At 42.8% G+C, this 23,757-nt stretch overlaps 1 protein-coding gene across 2 annotated transcripts in view; it reads right to left on the bottom strand.

The window, feature by feature from the left end:
• FBXW4 (F-box and WD repeat domain containing 4) overlaps positions 1–23,458 on the bottom strand; it is an 80,838-nt gene extending 57,380 nt beyond the window's left edge. Inside the window, exons 1-4 of one of the 2 annotated variants that reach the window (XM_079793767.1) lie at positions 20,650–23,446; positions 6,369–6,464; positions 3,689–3,874; positions 3,108–3,240 (exon numbers count right to left, since the gene is read on the bottom strand). In XM_079793767.1, the coding sequence (XP_079649893.1) occupies positions 3,108–3,240; positions 3,689–3,874; positions 6,369–6,464; positions 20,650–21,755 (1,521 nt within the window). In that variant the 5' untranslated portion in view covers positions 21,756–23,446. Of the gene's footprint in view, positions 1–3,107; positions 3,241–3,688; positions 3,875–6,368; positions 6,465–20,649 lie in introns of both variants that reach the window. The other variant, XM_079793768.1, reaches the window with a different exon arrangement.
• Between the last annotated feature and the right edge of the window lie 299 nt (positions 23,459–23,757).

A 23,757-nucleotide genomic window follows, 5' to 3' on the forward strand; every position in this document is an offset into this window, starting at 1 on the left:
ATTCGGGGGAGGGGCCAGCCGGCCCACTGCCCACAGCCCCTCCCCATGGCCAGACCCACCTCCAATAGGCCGCTCCCCCTTCCCCCCCCACCCCAATCAGGGGTGGGGCCCGCCAGCCAATCGCCTGCAGCCCCTTCCCCCAGCTGGCTCACAGGCCAGCCAGCCAACCTCCTGCCATCTCCTCCTCCCAACAGGCCTGGCCCCGATCCACCCTGATTGGGGTCGGGCCAGCCGGACCCCATCGTGCACGAATTTGTGCACTGGGCATCTAGCTATAAGAATAATTATGTAGCAGAAAATTACCCTAAAAGATAAAATGAAAAAATAAATAAATATACAGTGCTTAGTATAGTGTCTGATTACATCCTGTATTGTTACAAATCAAACAAGCAAACACATGCATTGAAAAATAACTAAGAGAAAAAAAAGAAAGTTCAAATGTTCCCTCTTCATAAAGTCTCCCTCCCAATCCAGCTGTGATCCCTGCACCCTCTGAACCTTTTGGCCCTTTCCCTAGAGCCTTACACTTCAGTCTTTAGCCACTTCTGATCACCTTCATAGTGCGCACATGTCTCAGTTCCCCTTGAGGAGAGAGATTATATCTTCCTCCCCTTTGAAGAGCCCTGATGCCTTGTATAGACATATATCAGAATGAATGAAATAGAGAAAAAGGAAGGAATGAAGGGATGGTCAGTACCGGCCCAGGCCCACCAAGAACATAAGCTACCATCCTGTCACATCTGAAGATGAGACCAGCCCCACTAAAGCCCAGAGAAGCAAGCCAAGCTAAGTCACAGTAAGTTAGAAACTAGAGTTGGGAGGGGAAGGAAGAGGGCTTTCTGGGCAGTTCCTTGCTCAGCAGTCTTCCAAAGAAAATGTTTTTGTTTCCTTCACCCCAATAAAACAATCCTCTATCCTAAGACACAGTACATATTTAGGAAACTCCCTCAAAACAGGCTATAGATGTTTACAGGCAAACATGATAGTTCTTATGTAGGTTTAGGTGTATCAGAAGTTTGAAGAAGCAGCTGTAGAATTGCAAGTGCCACCAAAAGAAAATGGAGAGTCAGTTATAAAAGAATAACTGTGGGTAATATCAAAATGGGTTAGGAAGCCCAGCCGATGTGGTTCAGTGGTTGAGTGTTGACCTATGAACCAGGTCATGGTTTGATTCCAGGTCAGGGCACATGCCCAGGTTGCAGGGGTGTACAGGAGTTAGCTGATCAATGATTCACTCTCATCTCTGATGTTTCTATCACTCTCTCCCTCTCCCTTCCTATCTGAAATCAATAAAAATATTTTTTTAAATAATGAAAGAAAGAAATGGGCCAGGAAGACGAAGGTGGTGAAATGCAAAGGCAGTATCAGAAAGGAAGAAACAGAAGCAGCACCCAGAAAGCCAGAAAAGATGAGCTAGCCTGGAGGTCATTGGGGAACCCCAAAGAGCTGACTAGCTTTCTGAAGTTGAAGAACCAGGAGGGAGAATTCTGTCACTGACCTAAAAGAATTTATCAAAAGAAAGAGGATATACTGCAGTGAGAATTTTAGAATTCAATATTACCTATTTCAATATTTTTTTAAAAACTAAGTCACTAAATAGGGCTGAGTTGGTACTTAAAAGCTGAAACTAACCCAATATCCCAGATAAAATTGCTATAATTTTTTACAGTATGCAATCCTCGAATAGCTGTGGTCATAAAGCCTAGTTTTATACTGCTCAGGATATCAGAACAAATAGGATAGAAAAGGTGTCATTGAAAAAGAAGAGCCAGGGGAAGCTTAAAGCTATGACAAGAAGATACAACAATGAGATGGGATGATCTAGGTCACAGGTACCACAAAAGGTTTTCATGCAAATTGACTTCTGAGCAGTATAGCAACTTAAGGCCATCTCTTTTCAAGGAATGGTACAAACACAGTGACCAATCAGAAATGTGAAGTATAGAGTAGAGGAGTGGGAAGCAGGTAATAGGAAATTCAGTTTCCATGTTGGTTCACAAAATTTTCTAGATTTTTCAGGCTCCCTGTGCTGATGCACATGTCTTTGACAGAATACAAAGTGTGAGGAAGAAAACAGCAAAGGAAGGAGAAACTTCCACAAATAGAAAAGAACATATTTAGCTCTTCTTTTTATATAAATTACTGACATTTTTCCATGAAGGAGTAGTCAGTCACCAGAGGATACTCCAAGTCAGAAAAGTTAGTGAGTAAAGACTGAAACTTCCCTCTCCTGAGTTCTCTCCCTTTAGGTCTTAGAGGCCTATTTGCTGACACGGACAAGCATTTTGCTCCTGTTAGCACTACGAAGTCTCCAGATGCTGGGAAACAGACAAGCAAGATACTATCAGGCCTCCTGCACCATCAACTGAACTGTCAGCAAAGTTCCCACGGCAGCCCCAAAGGACCAGGCATGTGTGGGCCCTGCCTAGGGCTGCTGGACACAGAAATGCAGAAAGTTCTCTATCTCATGGGTCGGAGCCTATTTGACCCAAATGTGGATGAGCTGAGTCCACAAAGCAGAGGGCACACTACTTATCAGTCTCATTCTGTTAGGACTTGGCAGATGTCTGACTGTAGACCAGGAAATTTGGCAATGACGCAACAAATAACACCCTTCTCTTGTCATCTTTCTGCTGCTTACTGACCTCATCACTCTCCAGAGGAGCAGCGAAAACACATTTTAATTATCAGCCTGATTGCTTATAAACAAGGTGGTGAAAAATTAACCTCCCAAAACAGAGAGCGAGTAAAAAGAGGGAGATTTTTAAATAAAATATTGGGGTCAGAACTTAACCCACAAACTTGAGGAAACTCAGCTCAGGGAGGAAAAGCTGGCCAGGCCCTCTGTTTTTGAGTTCACGCCACATTTCAAGTGAGTGGCAAGCTTCCCAGCCACTGTCCACTCTTTTCCCAGGCCAGCTGGCAAAGATACAACCTGGCATGGCAAGCTGCATGCCAGAGGCACATAAGTGAGTCCTTTATTGTGTTGTTTCCCCCACCCCCACCCAATGCTCTCAGCCAATCCTGAGACTCAGGCCCTATCCACCCTCTCCCACCCACTCCCTATAGACAGAGGGAATAACAGTATAAGGGAGTGACCATCTCACCTTGGCCGTTCTGTCCCTGGAGCCACTCACAATGATGCCCCCTTTGCAATCCACACAGTTCACCTCCTGCTCATGAGCTGAGTACTTGACGGTGAAGGTGCTATGAATCTTATGAACACCAATCTTTCCATCTCTAGGAGAGAAATAAGGAGCCCACCCCAAGAGCCAATTATTCTCTCTGTAAGAAGAGAACAAGTGTATAGAAACAGCCCAATACTCCAATGACATCCAAATTTGCTAAGCTCTAGGCAATTCAGTCCAATAAGGTCACTCTGAGCTCCCAGATACCTTTACTTTTTCAGTACCCTTGAGGCTGAACAGAGCTGAGAGACAAAACAAATTTCCCCCTTGAGAGTATCAAGACCAGCTTCACTTTTCATTAAAGGCTCTTCCTGTTTTCCTTCCCCAGCTAACCCTATTAAGGGCCTTTGGTAAATCTCTGTGCTTTGAATGGGGGGGAACCCACTACTCCTTCTAGTCTCCCTCCTCATCCCTTTGGAGCTGAGTCAGAAAAGTCAGAGACAGGCATATGGTCCCAGAAAAATCCTAAGAGGCTGGAAGGAGAAACCTGTAGCACTTACCCTCCTGCACTGATAATATGTGAGTTGGCCAACACAAAGTGGCAAACGTCCTCATCATGCCCAGCAAAGACTCCCAGGGGCCGACGGTTCAAGCTGGCACCATCTGGGCGGAACTGATAGGCCAGGATGAAATTAGCCTGGGATATGTACAGAGAATCACCCTCTAGCTGCATCCAGGGCATCTGACTAGAGAGATGAAAAAACAAAATTTAAGGATCATCAAGATACAGAATGAAAACCTAACTCCAAGCTTTGGAGAGGCTGACTGATCCCCAACTTAGCAAGGATGACCTGCAAGGCTAAGTCTATCCCTTGCTCTCCCCTTCTTCAAAATGACCTTAGGGTACCCTCAGAAAACTAGAGTGAATGAATTTTGTGTTGACCTAATCATCTTCGGACTATCTAAGAGAGTGAGAATTAAAAGACCAATTAAATATCACTTTTAGTTGGAGAATGCTTACAACTTAAATTACTGGGGAGGCAGAGCTTAGAAAGTGCAATGATTGAGGGGTGAGGAGGGACAAAAAGAAGCCTTCCACGCTGATGAAGTAAATTTTTTCATTCTGCATCCTCACTGATTTGCTAAGTTTCAAGGTTCCAAGACTCCCATACATGTCTCTTTCCCAATAGACTGGTTAGGGTATGATAGAGAAAGGAGAAGAGTGATCCCAGGAAAGCTCACTTCCCTTGTCATTCCAGAGCAAAGGGGCCATTTACTAGTATAAGTGAAAGGAATAAAGCCACTTAGGAAAGGATGCTAATAATGTACTAATTAGATACCTAGATCCTCACAGGGGACATCTACATTTCTAAATGTATGAGAGGATACAGTGTAAGAGTAGCAATGGAAAAACACAGTCCCTAGGGCAGTTTACTACAGGGGCTATAGAGAAATAGCTCTCGTAGGCAGCTGATAAAATAAATCCACAGAGTTAAAGATTCCCTCTACAATCTGGCAAGAAGAAAGGTAGAGGGGGAAAAGGAGACATATGTAAAACTTTAAACAATTTAAAAAAAAAAAAAGAGCAAAGGTAGAAGCCACAGACCGGTCCCATGGCACAGAGTGAGATTTAAGAAGAAAGAGGCTCTACCAGACACCAGCTCTCTGTGGGGCCTAAGCCCCTTTCCCAAGGTAGACATCCCAGCAGCCTGTCCTACTCTACCTAGGGATTCTGCAGCCACCAGGCCCCAAGCAAAGCATAGGGACAGCTGATTCATCCCCATTTACAGACACCATCTCTCACTGCCAAGCCTGTCTGAGCAAACTGGGCTGGGTTTCTTCCCCAGACTCCTTAATACAGGCGTCATGGGAATGTGGAAAAGTTCTGCAAATTGACTTGACGGGCCATTAAATGCAGCTTGGACTTTGTAATAACTGAGTTTCTGCTTGTGAGGTTTTTACAAGTGTGTGCATATATTATATGGAACATGTGTAGAGTGTGTATAAATGCCTGCATTCTCACTCATTATGCACATTCCTCTTCAACATCCCCTTGCATGAGTTTGTGGCACACTCAAGTGGGCAGCAAGCAGAGGGGTTTGAAATTCAAGTTAAGAGCCATCTGGTAAACAGTCATTGCCTAGGACAAGAAACCAGGTTCATGCCAGGTGAACAGTGGAGAATCCCAGGGCAGCCTGGTAACTGTTTTGTGTGTTTATTTGCCAAACTGCTTTAAACCAGCCAAAAATAATAATAAAAATAAAAATGCCAGGGACAAAACCTTGATAGAGAAATAAACTCTACTTTATGGTATTAAAAGACAAAAGTGGGAAGCAACAGGTAAAGTCCTTCATCATAAAAATCCACATTTCTCCCCTGTAGTTTCTTTACCGTCACCACTATCACATTAATTCGCAGAAGCCGATGTCAAGAAAACCGGCAGAAACTTGACACAAGAGAGAAAGGGTTATCAGATGAAGAAGCCTGGCTTATATCTATCAGTTCAGGTACAGATGAGCAATCATGATATTCCCTATCCATTCCAACAATCAACAAAGAGCACTTTTTTTGGTAGAGAGTCATGTAATAACTTTGGAAAGTTATTATATAAAAGTTATTATGATAAAGCATAAAATCTGTGGCATTAGTAGTTCCAAGGCCATTAATTAAATCTCCTGTGCATATATTAAATAGCACTTTTTCTGAGCTCTGCCTCCTGTAACATATATATATATATCTCTATATATATATATACACACACAAACCTTTAGATTCTATTTTGCTTTTTATTAAAGTAGGGGAAAGAACTATAAGAAGCCAGGAGTAAAAGTGTAACTCCCTAGAGTAGAAGATTTAAAGAAAAATAATTGTAAAACAAGATGCATTAAAATATTGGCTTCATTTATTTCTTTTGATGAGATACATTAACAGTGGTTACCACCGAGTGGTAGGATTATAAGTTTTATTTTCTTCTTTAAACTTTTCTATTTTTTTCAAATTTCTATAATAAACATTTATTGTTTTTATAATCATAAAAATACAGAATTTATTAAAATACCATTTCTGTAATCCTTTTGATGTGAAAAAAGTTGTCCCGCTGATGACCCCTTTGTCATATTTAAAGGATCACCAGGGCCATCTACCCAAGAAAGGCTACTCTACTCCAGCTAGGACCAGAGTTTTCACTTCCCAGTATGCTTTTCTGTCCCAAGTAGCTTTAAGAGTCAAAAGGCTACCCACCTGCATCTCCACTTCAACAGAATCCCCTCTCGGCAGCGCCCCAACCTCCAGTTTTGAGACACCTTCACTCGTTCTTTTACTGGTACACTGGCCATCCTGTGTGCAGACAAAACAGATAATTCAGTCACTACAACTCATTGCCAACCAGAGAAAATTCCATGGGCTTACAAGTCAGGACTCAGGAATATCCAGAATATATCTGGATATAAGTGAAGGGGCTAGGAGACAAGAAAGCAATAACTCTTCTCTCTCCATGCTAGGATAACTAAGAAATCCAATGAGAACAGCTTTCCCTTTATAAAGTGTCTATAGTGATGCTAAAGCAATTTAATAGAGAAAGGGTGACAAACAGTGCTGGAAGCACAGGCTATCCATAAGGAAAAAAATGAACCCTGACCCCTACCTCACACCATAAGGAAAAATTAATTCAAAATAGATCACAGACCTAAACATAAAATCTGTTTATAAAACTGCATATCAGTAGAGCAAAAACTGATTTAGATTATCATTTCATATCACAATAAACTCCCCCAAAATGAAAGTGAATTTAAAATAGTTTTTTAACTAAAAGTAGTTTAAATACTGCACAGAAGAAAAAAGAAATTAAAATGAAAGCAACAGAGTAGGGAAAATTAACAGTTAATACCATAGGTAAAAGTTTTATGCTTAAAAGTTTTAAGGGACTGTAAAAACCTATCAGGGTAACACCCTGTCTCTAATACTCTGTCATCCATATCCAAAAGCAGATAAGAGTCACACAGTGTTCACATGATAAAACACTAGGGAAACATCCACAACAATAATAGTTCACAGAAACGCACATTAAAATAATTATTAAAAATAAATAATAAATAAAATTTAAAAACAACTATTAAAAATACCACCTCACATCTATTAAGTGGAAAAACCACACTAACTTTGGTTTGACAGAAGGATTTGGGTTTGGCTATGCATTGCTAGCAGCATGCTGGTACAGCTTTTCAGAAAGGAATTCTGTGGAGAAAAGTTGTTAAATGACAGCTTCTGACCCAGCATTCCCACTTTGGGCACTGCATCACAAAGACATAATTCAAAAGAAAAATATATTTTATGAAGATATTTATAGTTGCAGCTATACACTGAGTGGCCAGATTATTATGATCTCTGAACGCATAATAATCTGGCCACTCAGTGTACTTATGTATAAGGAAAAGCTTGCAAATCTTGATATGTCAAGGGACCAGGAGATAGTGGCCCCAGCCTCTGGCTAGTAAGTCCTCTGGTTCTTTCTAACTACCCACAATGCAGTTCTTATACATGGAAAAACCTTATTTTAAAATCTCAACTCTGTGGTCAGTCTACACTGAGTGGTCAGATTATTATGCGTTCAGAGATCATAATAATCTGGCCACTCAGTGTATATTACGAGTTAAAATCTGAAAATAGCCCAAATGTCTGTCTGTGGGAGAGAATGGTATACTAATACAATAAAATATATTGCCACTAGAAATGATAAATGTGAGGACTGCAAAATACTTTGGAAATGACAATAGCAAGGAATGGTAATTTTAAAACTAAGTCAAATTTATAAAGTAGAGGTGAGGAGACACTACATAAAATTATGTCTCCATAAATAACAGGTCAGAAGAGGTAAATAGATGGTACTTTAGGAAGTGAGCAATTTTAAAAAATATATCACATAATTATTGAGAGTTAGGTCTTTCAATTTACCTTCAAATAGTAGATTAAATGCAGTTATGGGGAAAGTATAGAATGCAGACTTAGAAAACTGGGATCCAAACCTGGTTATCTAATTTCTCTAGTTATCAATTTCTTTGCCTATGAAAGGGTAATATTTCACACAATTGTGGTGTTTTAAAGATGACAACTAAAACAAAGTACAGTATAAGTTATAAATCACCACAAAAAGGTTAATTTTACATGAATATAAATATATGTAGTGATTAATATCCATTAATGGTGCCATCTCTAAAAGCTAATTCAATAATCATTTGTTTTTCTTCTAATTCAATTATAACTATTAGAAACTGTTCTTCTAATGTCAAACTTAGTCCTCTTTCCGGCTGAATGATTAGTATTTGGGTGTACACATGCTAAAGCTAAAATATATTACTAAATTTGTCCATTGGGTGACTAAGGTCCTTGGTTTCACATTACTAATAAGCAACCTATACTACCAACTAGACAGAGAACTGACGACAGTAAAAGATAGTCAACAGGGCCTGGCCATGGTGGCTCAGTAGTTGAGCATTGATCTATGAACTAGGAGGTCACAGTTTCCGGTCAGGGCACATGCCTGAATTGTGGGTTCGATCCCTAGTGGGGGGCATGCAGGTGGCAGACGATCAATGATTCTTTCTCATCGTTGATGTTTCTATTTTTCTCTCTCCCTCTCCCTTCCTCTCTGAAATCAATAAAATATATTTAAAAATTATATTTTTAAAAAAACATAGTCAACAGGATGGACCAAAAGAATTGAAGTCTTAATGAAAAAGATGAGACTTCCTGTCAAATTTTATTTGCATAGCCCAGATATAAAAGAAGAGATCATTTAGCATAACCAATGGACACAGATAGTAGGGGGGTGAGGGCATGTGCTGGGGGGTGGGAGCAGCTGGGGAGAGGTCAATGGGGGAAAAAGGAGACATATGTAATACTTTAAACAATAAAGAATTTAAATTTTTTTTAAAAAAAAAAGAACGTTTACAGCTAACCTCTCCTCTTCGGTTAGGTCTACGTTCATAGGTGGAATAAAACCAAAATTGAATGTTCTGGATCATAACAGGAAGGAAACAAAGGGGAATAAATCAGTGTATCTCCTGAATTGGGATAAGGACAACACTTCTCTCATCTCCCTGGTCACTTAACTGCAATTTGGTGACATTTTACTAAGGGTCAAAGCACTGCCCTGAGGGCATGATCACAGCAGCAAGAAACTTTCAAAGTTGAACTTTAGAAGCTGCTACCAAATAGCAGGTGCAGGCTTCCTCTCCCACAATGAATGCCACAATCAAAATACTGGCTCTGGTCCTTCAAATCAAATTTCAACTGTTTTAAACCATTCCATTTGGCTTTCAGTGAGAAATGGTACCACTTTGTTAATGTTAAGAGCAATTGAACAACCAGGCTTTTTCATCCCTTTCCCGCCTCCCCCCCCCACCCCCCACCCCACCCCCAATCATCTCTGATGGTTTCCTAGCTGGACAAATCATTTTCATGTTCTTATTGGATTTAGTGCCTGGAAAATCAGGAATAAAAAAATTTTCTTTCTCTGAAAACAAGTACCCCTCCTTCCCTGTGGGGACCTGCTGTGGCCCAGTCAGAGAGGGTCAGTAAAACAAGGCAGCCGAAGTGCCTGAGAAGACAGGAGCAGTTGCCTCTGGGAATTCAATAAGGACCCTGGTTCCCATCCTTGAAATGCTCTCTGGTTGGCTGTTTCTGCAACACAGTTACTGATGTAAAGTGGGGGTACTCCCTCCAAAAATGGTTGGTGCCCTGTAAATAAACCTCTTGCATGGCTGTTAATGCACGGAGGAATCTCTAACCTGGCCTATGGGCCCACTGGAACTTCCATTTTCCCAGCCCTCCTTCTCTTGCCTCAGGCTCATTTTTCCACTTGGGCCCCCTCTTCTCAGCTTTCCGGCACTTAGTCACCATTATAGTTTGACTGCATTCCTGGGCACATGACCTATTTTAAACAAAAACAACACAACATGCACCCACAGTAAGCTATTGGGCCCCTTAAAATCTTGGCAACAAGTGTGTCCAGAGGGACAGAAATTAATCTAGGCAGTTATCTAGAGTCCCCTTTCATTTCACCCCTCCTCACACTCCAAACCAAAAGCAAATAAATAAACCGAGTCTGAAGAAAAATGGTTGGGGGTAAAGGAAAGGGGAAGTGTGGATATATTATAGAGGTCTTAAACCTGCACGGTCCCTCAGATCACAAAGCTCCTGCATCACAAATCAATTTCCCTCCCTGCTCCATCTCGAAGTTTGACTCCCCTTGTTTGACTCCCCTGATGCCACCCAAGCTGTCCACCTGCATGACTGGCATGATTACCATAAACATAACTTCCTGCTGACTTGAAAATTCAGAAAGGGAGGGTATCTGTCCACAAGTGATGGACAAGGCCATCTCAAGGGGCACTTGGCTAAGGAGGGGAAACAGGACCATGCAAAATGATGCTTGGGGGCCTGGAATTTTAAATTAATACTAGCTCTTGATTTCTTTTATCATCTTACTCTCCAGAAAGCAGAGTCCCCCCCACCCCACACACACACACACATTGCCTGTACCCACCAGCTCTTCTACTAAACTAATAATTTGGCTTTAAGTAGAAGTATTTAAACAGCCTAAGACAAGAAACTTCTAACTCTTCCTTTATATTTGGCATTAAGCTAAATCCTCCAATAGCCCTCAGCAGCAGAGGTCCATAATTAGGTTAAAATAAATCAATGAAAAATCATTATATTGTGTTAAATTGCTTACTCTTTTGGTCAGGGAACAGGGAGTAACCCAAACATGCAAGGTGAAGTGACACTGTATGGGGACATGCCAGCATGAGGACAGAACCACGCACGAGAGCATGGAGCAACTCACATCTCCCATCAAAGGCCTCCAAATGACAACTCACGTTACTCATTCAACCTCACCTCCCACGGCTCCACACTATGCAAGTGAACTCTGGCCAAGCCCATCTCTTCTACATTTATAACTATACCCACACCTTCTCCTATATTGCCAGTACCCGCCTACCTTTTCCCTTGACAAATGCCTCCTTCCCTCTTCTGGGCACTAGTCAAATTCACCCATTCTTCACGATCCAGCTTAAGCCTCTACTTCACTAACCCCTCCAAACATTCCTGTCCCTCTCATGTGAACGCACAGGCTGAACCTATCATAAACCTAGGCTTGTTAGCGTTTCACAGCTGTATATCTTGTTTGCCCAATACAGTCATAAATTCCAGAGGATCAAGTCTTAAACCTCTTAGTACTTCTAAAAGTGGATCTCAACCAGTGGTATACCAGGAACCCTGAATAAGTGTGCCATCAAATTTTAAACAATTTATAGAATTTATTTTCATCCAAAAAGGAGCCACACTTTTATAAAGTTTTCTGTGAGACACACCACTGAGCCACAGTGTGACTCGTGACACAGTTGCTGCAAATAAGAGGAAGATTGCATGTTCAGAGGAATAGATGTAAACTTTACCTCAAAGTATATTATAAGAGAACAAGGTCAGGGCAGTAATAGTTCTACTCAAACAGGAACATACCAGAAGGTGAACAAGTATATATATAAACTAGTTTTTCAACTTTCTAAAACTTGCTTTTAAAAAAAGACATTCACCTTTTAATCCTTTAATGTACTATCAAAAATTCTAACACCATACACAAAAGTATGTCTTAGACACAAAAGGTGAGAACCATGGTCCTAATATAATAGGCATTTGGATAGAAACTGCTTAAACAAGTTCTCAAAAGTGCAGTTTCCCTTTGGCAAGTCACAGTTTCAACAATGCCTAGAGATTTTCAGAAGCCTGGACATACTACCTTCAACTCCAAAGGCCCTTCCTAAACATGTATAATACAGCACATCTTCAGGAACTCAACCAAGGCTTCCAAACTCTTATGCTAGACAGGCTTCACTGGAGGAATCTGAGGATAAAGTATCTTAATGTGACACCCACATGTCAAAGCTGTCCAAAGCCGTTTTAGAAGCACTGGGCATGACCCTGATTCCTTCAGTGAGCTCAGAATTTATGGTCATGTTCACATTCACATTCATTTCCTCCTGCTGTTGGTCAAGTTCTGTATTTGTAGGACACTTGACCAGTGTGCATGTTCTGCAAGAGGTTAAGAAATATTGATCCGTGAAAGAAAGAATTTTATAATAAAAACATTTTGGGCAATAAATGGGTCTCTATCACAGGACATCTCAGTGTCTTTAATTTACCAGTGGGCACTGTGAATCCCCAAAAGAGGGAATGTGGAACATAGCATTTCCCACACTCATTTGATCACAGAATCAGTTTTCAAGAATCCCACAATACAAGGCTAATCTAGCACTTTCTGAGACTAAACAACAGCAAGAAAGATGCTACTATGTCTTTTTTAGAATAGACCATCTTCCAAGTGAAACCTGAACTGGGCACTAACAGACTCAAAGTGGACTTTATTCTCCTACCTTCAAAATGACTTTTCCTTGGACTCCCCCTCTGAAATGGGAGAGGAATACACTACTCTGCTTCTCGGGGTTATCTCATAGTTTTTAATCTTATAACTGTGTCCCATATTAATCACCAAAGCAGATTCTGAGCCCTAGTGGCCAAGTTTCAAAACCCCTGGTGCCTTCCAGCCTGGGATGAAGGGATGGAGAGAACATGAACTAGATACCACCCAGAAAGTTTTTATATCTCCAGTTCCTAGGCCATTATGATAAAGTCAAACTACAGCCAAGATAAGTGATGAATGAGCAGTTCTCCTTTAGTAACTCCTAGAGGAAGGCCTCTCTTAGCACACACACCACCCGTATCTGAATCTTGACCCACCTTTTCAATATGGACTTTCTAAACGAAAATTCAAAGCAGCATGGGAAGAAAGAGAAGTACTGGCAGAACCCATTACAGACCTAGTCAGCAGAGGAAATATCATTCCTTACAGTGAAACCGCTTTCCAGGAACAGTATCTCAACATATTTATTATAAAACAATTTCATTTCCCTGTCCCATCACCTGCCACCCCATCCCCATCCCCCCCCCCAAAAGCCCACAGATTGTGGATTTCCTCTCATTCTTGGCAGAGTTACCAGAAGAAATATAATACCCTCTTCAGACTGCTTCCAACAGCTGCTAGAACAAGAGGGGGAGCTGGGGTAACCTTCCAAAGCTGCCTCTAAAAATGACCATTCTCCCTGCCAAACCATGCAGCCAGGAAACATAGGACTTCTCTTTCTCTGCTACTTAAAACAAGGGGAGACCCACCAAAAGCAAGTGTCCCCTAGTCCAAAACACTTACCTCCAGCCCATCCGTTCTTCTCAACTTGACTCTAAGCTAAAACCTCTTGTACAGTAAGCCACCAACCACTTTCTTCCCTAACATGTATTCCTTGAAACAATCCTCTACTACTTCACAGGACTAATTGCTGTTGTTTTTTAATTGGTTTGTTTAACCCACCTATTTGCAAGGTAGAATTCTTATCAAACTCTTATTCAGTGTAATTTCCTTATCTCTGTCCACCTCCCCAATACCTAGTATACACACACACACACACACACACACACCCCTTTTCAGGTCAAGAGCCTTGAAAAACACAAGTCTGGAACAAATTCAGCAATGGCTACACTGTACCCTAGCCCTTTCCCCTTCCCCAACATCATCATACACTATATGCACTTTTCTGTGTAGAAAAGCCCCATCACCAGGCAGCAGAGAGACTGCCAGTTAGCCTTCAGCCTCTCCGCCGAGACCACCAACAAAGAAGTTCACGAATGTCAACTGGGGGCAGAAGCAATATCTCTCTTTGCTGAGGAGAAACTGGACAGAGCCTCCAGCATCATTCCCCAAAGGTGACAGCCGGGGTTGAGTGAAGACCGTGAAAACTGTACAAGAGCTGGAGGAGAAATATAATGTAAGGAATGATTTGGAATCAGGGGCAGGAGAAGGCGGAGGGATGAACTGGCTGACCCCAAATGTCTTTTCCATCTCTAACTCCTATGATTCTTTGACCTCCAATTTTGTGCTGCGGACAAGGAATGGAAAGTCAACAGACGTGGTGATGTTTTGAAAGAGCCTGGCAGTCTGCTCTTGTCATTTAGTGGTCGTTGCATGTATTTTTTAAGGTGTCTCCAAGCCCTGTCTTCATTTCACAGTTGTCACCTTTCTCAGCAATTTGAACTCATGTCAAATACCAAAACGAAGGAGAAGAAGAAAGAATGTACTGGCAGTTAATTGTGGGCTAAAGAGGGGCAGGCACGGGGGCCCATTGGGTGGCCCAGACTTCCGCGGGCAATGTGGACAGTTTGAATATAGGAATGAAGAACGGACTCAAAAGTGAGACAAGGTGGCCAAACCACTAACAAGAAATAAATTCTTTCTCCAGATAGTCTCACACTCAGTTTTAGATACAGTTCAAGCATTTACATGATTCAGGATTCAAAAGATTCTTAATTAGCCCAACCATCTTGCTTCTACGAATTACAACTGCAGTTCCAGCTGAATCCTGGTCAGACCGGAGCAAGACTGCTGAATAGAAAGAATAAACCAGATCTTTGGATTCTCAACCTCGCCTGATGGTTGACACACCTGACATAAATTCTGGAGCTTAACAAAAATCTGTTTCTAAGAAGCAAAGTCGCGGGTATGCCAATTTTTACTGAAAATCCTAAACTCAACTTTCTCATTTTTCAAACAATTTATTTCATCTTAAATTTTCAAAATTTACTGGAGCCTGGCCTCAAGAAGAGTCTACCTGAACTCCTCCCTGTTCCATGGTTATGAGTTGGGACAGAAATGTATCCAATGCCAGAGTCAACCCAGAGTTAAGGTTAAGTTGTCACACAAAGGTAATTCTTTTCCATGTCAAACACTCAAAAATAGTTTTGTGTTTTTTAGCTCTGTATTTTTCCTCAGTAACCTCACTGTCAGTTTGACTTCAGCAGCTCAAGCACAATTTTTTTTTACCTCAGGTGAAGGTGTTAGACACAGAAAATTGAAAGTATGGAGTGCTGCAATATCTTCAAATACCATTCCAATAGGAATTGCTCATCTTGCAGATTGTGAGGACTCTGGGTTTCTCCATGTTTCTGCCTTCAAAGCTAGCAAATCCATCCCCTCCTCTTCAAGTTTTACAAGACTGGAAAGGATATAAGCAGCTTCTATATTCTCCCGGCCTTGGAGGAAAAGGCCCCTTCCATTCTTCAGTTTGCATGTGGAGGTACTGACTGCACTAGACCATTTCCTGCTTCCACAGGTGTATTGTTTTATTTATTTTATAAGCATGTAAACTGAACTCAATTTTTATTAACTCACAGAACCATTAAAAATAAGCCTTCTCCAAAACGACTGAAGATTAATAACATCCATACAGGGGTGGGCAAAAGTAGGTTTACAGTTAATACAACACATAATAATATAATAATTAATAAATACAAGAATATACAGTGTTTCGGCATACTCACAACTGTAAACCTACTTTCGCCAAGCCCTGTATACGAAACCTTGCAATGAACTGGAGAACCAGTGACTCTCCTCCCTAGGTAAGGCAGAAAGGTGAAGGAGAAAGCAAAGCTACTTTAAGGTGATATTTGTTTTAGGCATTAAATGTAACCATTCAGCAACGCCTTCTCTGTTCAGAGTTAGGAAAGGAAACTTTATGCTTTCTGGGCCAAAAAAAAAAATGCTCTTAGGCGCAATCATTTTAAAACAAACAAACACACTCTGCTTATCTGTGTCCATCTCGCCACTCTGGACGTTAATCATCACTGAAATAGATACCCCAGTTCCCCAGCCTCAAAGTGCTCCGAGCCTCCCAGACCCTGTCTGAGGAATGAATGTACATGCCAGGGCAAACACCTCAGAGCCTTACTCCCTAAACACCTATTGTTAGTTCTAGGCAAATCTATCACAGGTAAATGCAAGAGGACCCAGGCATCGCTCAAAGGATATTTAAAATAAAATTCAAGTTTGAAAACATAAATAACTTAATTTGGGAGGAGGATTAAGTAGGCTTTCTTTAATATAAGACTGGCAGAAGTATTTTTTAAAAATAGGTTTACTAGTACATACACAGATATACTTTTTTCTTTCCTTTCTTTGCTCTTATTTTCAGTATCAGAATATCTGCAGGTAGCATCTTTGTTCTTCCACCTGTCGCACTACTTGCATTTAGCCAATGTTATAAACTGACAGAGTTAAATTTCACTATTTTGTTTTTGAAGAAAGAACTAGGTTAGTTTCCCCCCTGCTCTAGGGAAAACTTAAAAGATTGCTATATGAAACATTTCCTTGATTTTTATATTAAAGATATTTCTATTTCCCCAGGCTTCATAAAGCCTTCAAACAAAACTGATTTTAAGCCAGTTGAGTGACTCATGCTGTCTCTGTGTCTGCTTGGAGGAAAAAAAAAAAACCCTCAGGATACCTACCAGTGTTCACTGTTTGGGTAAGAGGCCTAAAGGGAAGCAAATTATTTGTTTGTGGTTTAAAAGTGGCCAAAATGCCTTCAAGCACAAGTATAAGACCATTAACAAATCACAAGGAACCAAAGCAGTTCATCTTACTCACATCAACAAAGCTATGATCAGTTAGGAACAGCCAAACTGAATGGGACTTGCCCTGGGCCGGAAGGTCAGTAAACCTCAGCAGTTTGTGTTTCAGAGAATCAAGAGCTCTTCGGCAGGGAGTGCAGACCCTAAGCCCACAGGTTCTGCTGTCATGATTCCAAAAACATCGAGGACAGGTGAGAGAAATTAAGCAGTGTGTGTTTTCCCTCTTGTCTTTAGGCCCAATCTCCACTTTTGCCATATACCAGTGGTCGGCAAACTCATTAGTCAACACAGTGGCAAACCGCGGCTCACGAGCCGCAGTTTGCCGACCACTGCCATATACAGATTGACTAAAGAAGCCAAGCAATTAAGAAGTTCTACTTTACAACAATTTATTGAGTGCCTACTATGTGCTGAACACTGTAGCACACATTTAAGCCTCATTTTTCTAGGTATGGTATTCCTATTCTTCATAGATGCTAAAACTCTGATGCTGTGAGGTTAAGGTTAAATTTCTGATAAAATGAAGTTTTGTGTCACTTACAAAAATTTATCCCACGGTCCAATTGGCAATTAATTAGCCCAAAGCATGAACTACAGCCCTACCACTATCCAAGCAGCCATACTCTCACTGAGCTTTGGGCCCTGGCGCCCTGATGCCCTAAGAGGAATGGGTGCATGCCATCTCCCTCCAGGGATGACAACAACCTCTCTTGGTAGCTTATCACGTCTCTGCAGCTGTCCAGAAACAGACCACACTGGTAAACACTGGCTCCACCTGCTCCAATACAAACTTCTCCTCTCAGCTCAGAAAACAGTGACCTTGCTCTTTATCAAGTGCTGTGGTAAAACAACTTCCCTAGAACTTTGGAGATACCTCATCCTAGGGCACAGGCAAGAAATCAAAACATACAGGCCTAATAAGTAATAAAGCTATATCACTTTGTAGTCTCAAAGCACTATAAATTTATAATGTAAACTCACTTTTATTTTGTTATTATTGCTTATAGATTGCACACTCATTCCCAGTCTCTCTCTTTTAAAACACTTGAAAAAAATTCATTCATTCGTTCACTCAACCTCTATAAGGAGAGAGAGAAAGCAAAACTTTGCCTTGGCTGGCTTGAGTTCCAGTCATTTTAGCCAACTTCTTTTATAGGTCAACTGATACAATCTCTGAAAGCTTTTCTTATAAGGAATAAAGGTAACAAGACTAAAACCCTCAAAACCCCAGATAATCATAATCATCGACAATAAAATCGTACTAGAATAAAAGCTAAACAAAATGACCAAAATTTATAAAAGATTAATCTTGTACATGATTAATAATACCCAACTAGAAAACATACTGAAGAGATTATTCATAATAAAAACAAAATGCACAAAATATTTAGGAATACTTAGGAATAAATATAATAAAAGGTATGTGGGAACTTTATAGTGAAAACCACAAAAACTGTGAAAAGGCACAGAATTTATTTTTGCTTGGGTGGTTGAGTGGAAATAGAGATGTCACACACACCAAAAAAAAAAAAAAATCCAACAAGGATAATCTAATCCTAACAGATATTAGACCCTATCAAAAAATATTTAAAATAGTGTGGAAATGGAAATATATATCAGTAGAACAAAATGCAGAGTTCAGATAGAGATCACATATATACACATATACAATATGTACACATATATATGTGTATATATGTATGCATGTGTACATTAACATTTGACAAAATAAGCTTTCTAAAACAAAGCGAAAGACAAGAATTATTTGACAAAAGGTATAGTGATAACTAGGTAGCCATTTAGACAATAAGAGTTGAACTCTCACCCCTTGCACACAAAAGTGATATTGATGAAAGTGTTAACTATTTTTAAAAATCAAATTATAACAGCCCTGGCTGGTGTGGCTCAGCTGGTTGGAGTATCATCCTGTGCACCAAAAGGTTGCCAATTCCATTCCGGGTCAAGGCACATGCCCAGGTTATGGGTTCAATTCCCAGTCGGGGTGCATGTGGGAGGCAACCAGTTGATATTCCATTCTCACATTGATGTTTCTCTCTTTCTTCCTCTCTCTCTAAAATCAATTTTAAAAATCAAATTATAAGAAAACAAGTAGCACCGAAACTGGTGTGGCTCGGTGAATAGAGTGTCGGCCTGCGGACTCAAGGGTCCCAGGTTCGATTCCAGTCAAGGGCATGTACCTTGGTTGCGGGAACATCCCCAGTGGGGAGTGTGCAGGAGGCAGCTGATCAATGTTTCTCTCTCATCGATGTTTCTGACTATCTCTCTACCTTCCTCTCTGTAACAAATCAATAAAATATATTTTAAAAAAAGAAAACAAGTAGCTATTCAAAGAGAAGATTTAACAGGTCTGTAGAGGAGTTATAAATTTCTCAGATTTGGGAGAAAATAAACCACAAAAGACTGACAAAAGTAGGATTACAGTTGTGAGTATACAAAACAGTTTATTCTTGTATTGCTATTAATTATTGTATTATTTTCCATTCAGTAACTGTAACCCTATTTTTGCCCATCCCTGTATTTAAGTGTAAAACTTCTATAAGCTAAAAACATTAAAGTATAAAGAATTGGGGAAAATACTTGAATCAAAGATAACTAAAGCCTAATAGCTACGACCCACAGGATTCCAAATTTATAAGAAAAACATCCAGACTCCAATAGTAAATGGGCAACAACTTGGAACAATCTCACAGGTGAAACAAACACATGGGTAAATATTTATCCTGGTCAGTGGTAAAAGAAATACAAAAATAACAAAACTTTGAGATACCATTATGTGCCCCCAAATAGCAAAGATTTTTAAAATTCTCACATGAAATTGGTTTAATCATTCATTGCTGGTGCCACTGTGCCTTGATATACCTTTACAAACCAACCTTTGATCCCATAATGCCCATCTTGAGAATTTATCCTCAGTAACCAATTCAAAGAGAGATACATGGAATGTGACTTATATTCCAATAAAGCTGTTACCAAACATACATTAAGTTATTCAGTTCACTGTTACCTACAATAGCGAAAAGTTGGGCATAACATAAACATTCAATATTAGAGGAATGCTTTTAATCTCATTATGGTACAGCTTACAAACTTTTATTATGTACCTATTCTGTTAGAATCAGAAAGAGGAAGAAGTGTGCAACTGAAAAATTTTAAAAATGAATAGTTGTCTAGAGGTGGTGGCATGATAGCTTTTTATGTTTGAAAACGACTTTCTTTGGTGTTAATACTGAATTAGAACTACTTTTTTTTTTTTAACCCCAACTGGATGGAGTTGGGTGCAATCTGAAAACTTTTACTCTCCCCCCACCCCCCATGTCCATACATGTTTTCCCTTCTATTTAATAGCTTAAGGGGTCAGGAAAGTTGTTCATTCAGGGGTCTCAGATCCTGCCAAGAACAAGCCCAACTGCAATGCCATGCCCTTCCATACAGCCCACCCGGAACCCGGCCTCCCGCCCTGCGCCGGCCCCATTCCGTGCGTCGCTCTGCCCGTACCGAGTCATAAACTCTAGCTGACCCTGGCCCAGCGCCTTCTTTTCAGGGGTGAGCCCTTTTCTCCCTGTTGGGTTTTATCTGAGCCCTGGAGCCCTACAACTTCTAGAAGCGGGTGAGAGGATGAATGTCCACAAAACGTCCTGGCAGACCACCCCGTGGGCTGGACGTGAGCGCTAGGCCGGGACCAGCCGGGCCCTCGGGGCCGAGGAACTCGGGAGCCAACGTCGGGAAAAGACCACTAAACGCTGCGGGGAGCGCTTACGACGGCTAATTGTGAGGGGCCGCCCAGGGGAGGGCGCGGACTGAGGGGTGCTCTCGGGAGGCTTCTTCGGATGGGAAGCCCCCCGAGAAGACAAGGGTGCTCGGGTTAGGGCCTCGGGGTTCGGGGAGGGGGGGGCGACACGGCCCCGGGCCGGCCAGGCCGCGGCGCCCCGCCCTTTCCCCGGACGCCGGCCGGCCCGGGGCGGGGGGCGGGCGGCGAGCGGGCGCTTACAGGTCGGTGCCGAGCCGCGTGAAGCCGGAGTTGAGCGAGGCCCGCGCTATCCGGCGCCAGAGCAGGTCGCAGCCGGTGAAGCGCCGCAGCCAGCGGCACACCTGCGCCAGGCGGCCGAGCGCCCGCGCGTCCAGGTAGGAGCAGATGAGCAGCAGCAGCTCCTCGGGCAGGCGCCAGAGCGCGGGCCCCGCGGCGGGCCGGCCGGCGGGCTCCCGGGCCGCCTCCTCCTCGGCCTCCGCCACGGCCGCCCCGGCCCCGGCCCCGGCCCCCGCGAGGCGGCCGCCGGCCTCTCCCCCGGGTCCCTGCGCTCCCTCCGGCCCGGCGTCCTCGCGCTGCCCCGCCCTGACCCTCCGCTCCTGCCCATCGTCCCTTCCCTCGGCCTCCTTCCCCGGCCCTGCGCTCCTCTCCGCTCCCCTCACGGCCCGGCCCGCTCCTCCCTCCTCGCGGCCGCCTCCCTCCGCTTCCGCCCCCGGGCCTGCGCTCGCTCCCGGCCCCGCCGCCTCCTGCGCGTCCTGCGGCGCCGGCTTCCCCTCCGCCCCGCTTCCTCTTCCGCCCGGCCCGGCTCCCGCTCTCCCCTTGCCCTTCCTCCGCTTCTCCCTCGCGGCCCTCCCTTCCTGCGGCTTCCTCGCCTCCCCGCTCTCGCCCTCGCCCGGCCCGCCGTTCCCGGGGGACCCCAAGCGGCCCTGGCTGCCCATGAGCGGCCGCGGGGCCGGACCGACGCGGAGCCGAGCCCGAGCCGCCGCCGCCGCCGCCGCCGCCGCCGCCCCGGGAGGAGGCGATACCGTGTCGGACCGGGTCACATGGGGCGGCGCGGGCCGGGACCTGGGCCCGCCCCTCGCAGCCGCAGCCGCAGCCGCAGCCGCGGAGCCGCCGCAGGGTTCGGGCCGGGAAGCAGACCTCCCTCCCCCAGGCCGGGGCCGCGGGGAGCGCTCGGTGCCGGCACGTGCACTCATTCTAGCGGGAGGCCCTGCGCCGGCCGAGGCCGCCGGCCGAGCTTCCGCCTTCAGGAGCGGCTGGTTGGAGCCCCTGCCCTCAAGCAGCGCCCACTTGGATGGCCTGAGACCTCTCCTCCTCCTCGGGACATGCCTCCTTTCCACGAGCCACATACCGGGGCCCCACAAACTGCAGCCCCCCAGAAGTTGGCAGGTCCCTTAGCCTGGGTTCTCACAGGGGTGGGAACCATGGTCCTGGCAGTGAGCTGGCATGTTAGACACGTGGGGAGGTTTGCAGTTTTCTAGGTCCTGAATCCCCTAACTCCCCAGTCTTGGAGCAGTAAATGGCAAAGCTAGGGCTGCTTATTAGTCACCAGCCGAATGCAAGTGGGTTCTTCCAAGTAACCCAGGAGCCCTTCCCCACACCCCCTGTTCCAGTCACAAGGGCACCAATCGGAAGGGAGAGCTAAGCAAAACCTATTGAAGTCTAGACCTGCTGGCCCGCCCCCGCCCCCCAGGCACACGTAGCTTTCAGGCATTGGAAATGTGGTTCATCCAAATCGAGGTGGGCCATAAGTGTGAAATACACACCAGAGTTTGAAGACTTATTATACTAGAAAAAGAATGTAAACTGACTCAATAATGTTATATGAATTACATGTTGAAGTGATAAGATTTTTGACACATTGGGCTAAATAATATATATTTTAGTGTAACTACAAAAAAATTTAAAATACTACATGAGACATTTGTGGCCCGCATTATTTTTCCATTGGACAGCACGATTTGGAGGGGAGGGAGGAAAATGCTTATTCCTGTCTGTGTATTCTGTACCCCAAATTCTGATAGGAAGGATTTGAGGGTTTTATTTTGTATTGACATCTTAAGACCCATTTTTAGGTAGAAAGAATGAATGAGAAATCAACTCTGGAAGTTATTCAACACCCTAGCATGGTCTAGAAGAGGCGTAGGGAAGCAACTGCATTGCATTATGGCGCCGCAGAAGCATCATGTAACAAGGTCAGACCGGAATCTGGCTTTGCCCTAGAATTACTTTTTGATCTTAGCAAAACAACAACAGAAAACCCCACCTATCTTGGCCTTTTAGTGTTCTCGGTTTGTAGCGGAGATAATGCCTCTGCCTTACTTTCGAGGGATAAATGAGATGATCCCTGTAAAATGCTTTGAACTCCACTAAGAAAATTCTCAATAATAGTTACAGGTCAAATCCTGTTACAAAAAAAAAAATACTCAAAAAAAAAAAAAAAAAAAGGCATTGTGTAGAAAAAGATTTCCAAACTCCAGCCAGTGGTTTACTTATTACAAGCAATATTTGCTATGACATTTCCATACACCTAAAGAATTTAGAACATCTCTTTGAAATCATTGTAAAGAAATTTACTTATTCATACTGTTACAAGGCTATTGAGGTGGGAACTCTGCAAATTGAGGTAATATCATCATCAACTTAGCATTTATTGATTTTGCTATACTGTGTACTGTGAGGGACGCTGGAGACAGAAATAAATACTGCATATGGTTCCTACATTTTGTGTTCAGATTTGTATTAGACACATTTGTAATTTCTTACTGTGTGACTATTTTTTAACTGTTCCTTTACATAGTAAAGTTGAGTAATGTATCCACATTGCACCTAGATTTTAGTGGAAAACTTGAAGGCTCAGAAAATGGTTTAATTAATTCAATATAAATCAAATCAGTATTAAAATCCACAATCACACAAGTGCAACTTACTTTTACCTTTATTGATGGAGAAATTAAATAATCACTACAAAACATCAAATCACCCTCTTTCACACTCAAATTAGACATTAAGTGAATGGTTCAAGGTAGAATTGATGGTTTAATGATTGCCCCAAAAAATCCAAAGTACTCACTATGCAGAAAGGCAAAACCAAAATGGAAAATGGGAATATATTCTGTTATCATAAGAACTTTCCATGTATTGTTTCACTTATTCCTATCAAAAACCACATGAGGAAGATGCTATTAACCCGTTTTTGGCAGAAGATGAAACAGGCCTATGATCACATGGTTCCTGAATGGAAGAACAGGTAGGTATTAAATCCAATCTAACCCCAAAGCTTGCTCTGAACCATGCCTTCACCATAAACAGCAGAAAATGGAATAAGGGACCCTTACAACTAATAAAGAC

This window comes from Cnephaeus nilssonii (genome assembly GCF_951640355.1).
Source record: "Cnephaeus nilssonii genome assembly, chromosome: 16".
NCBI lineage: Eukaryota > Metazoa > Chordata > Mammalia > Chiroptera > Vespertilionidae > Cnephaeus > Cnephaeus nilssonii.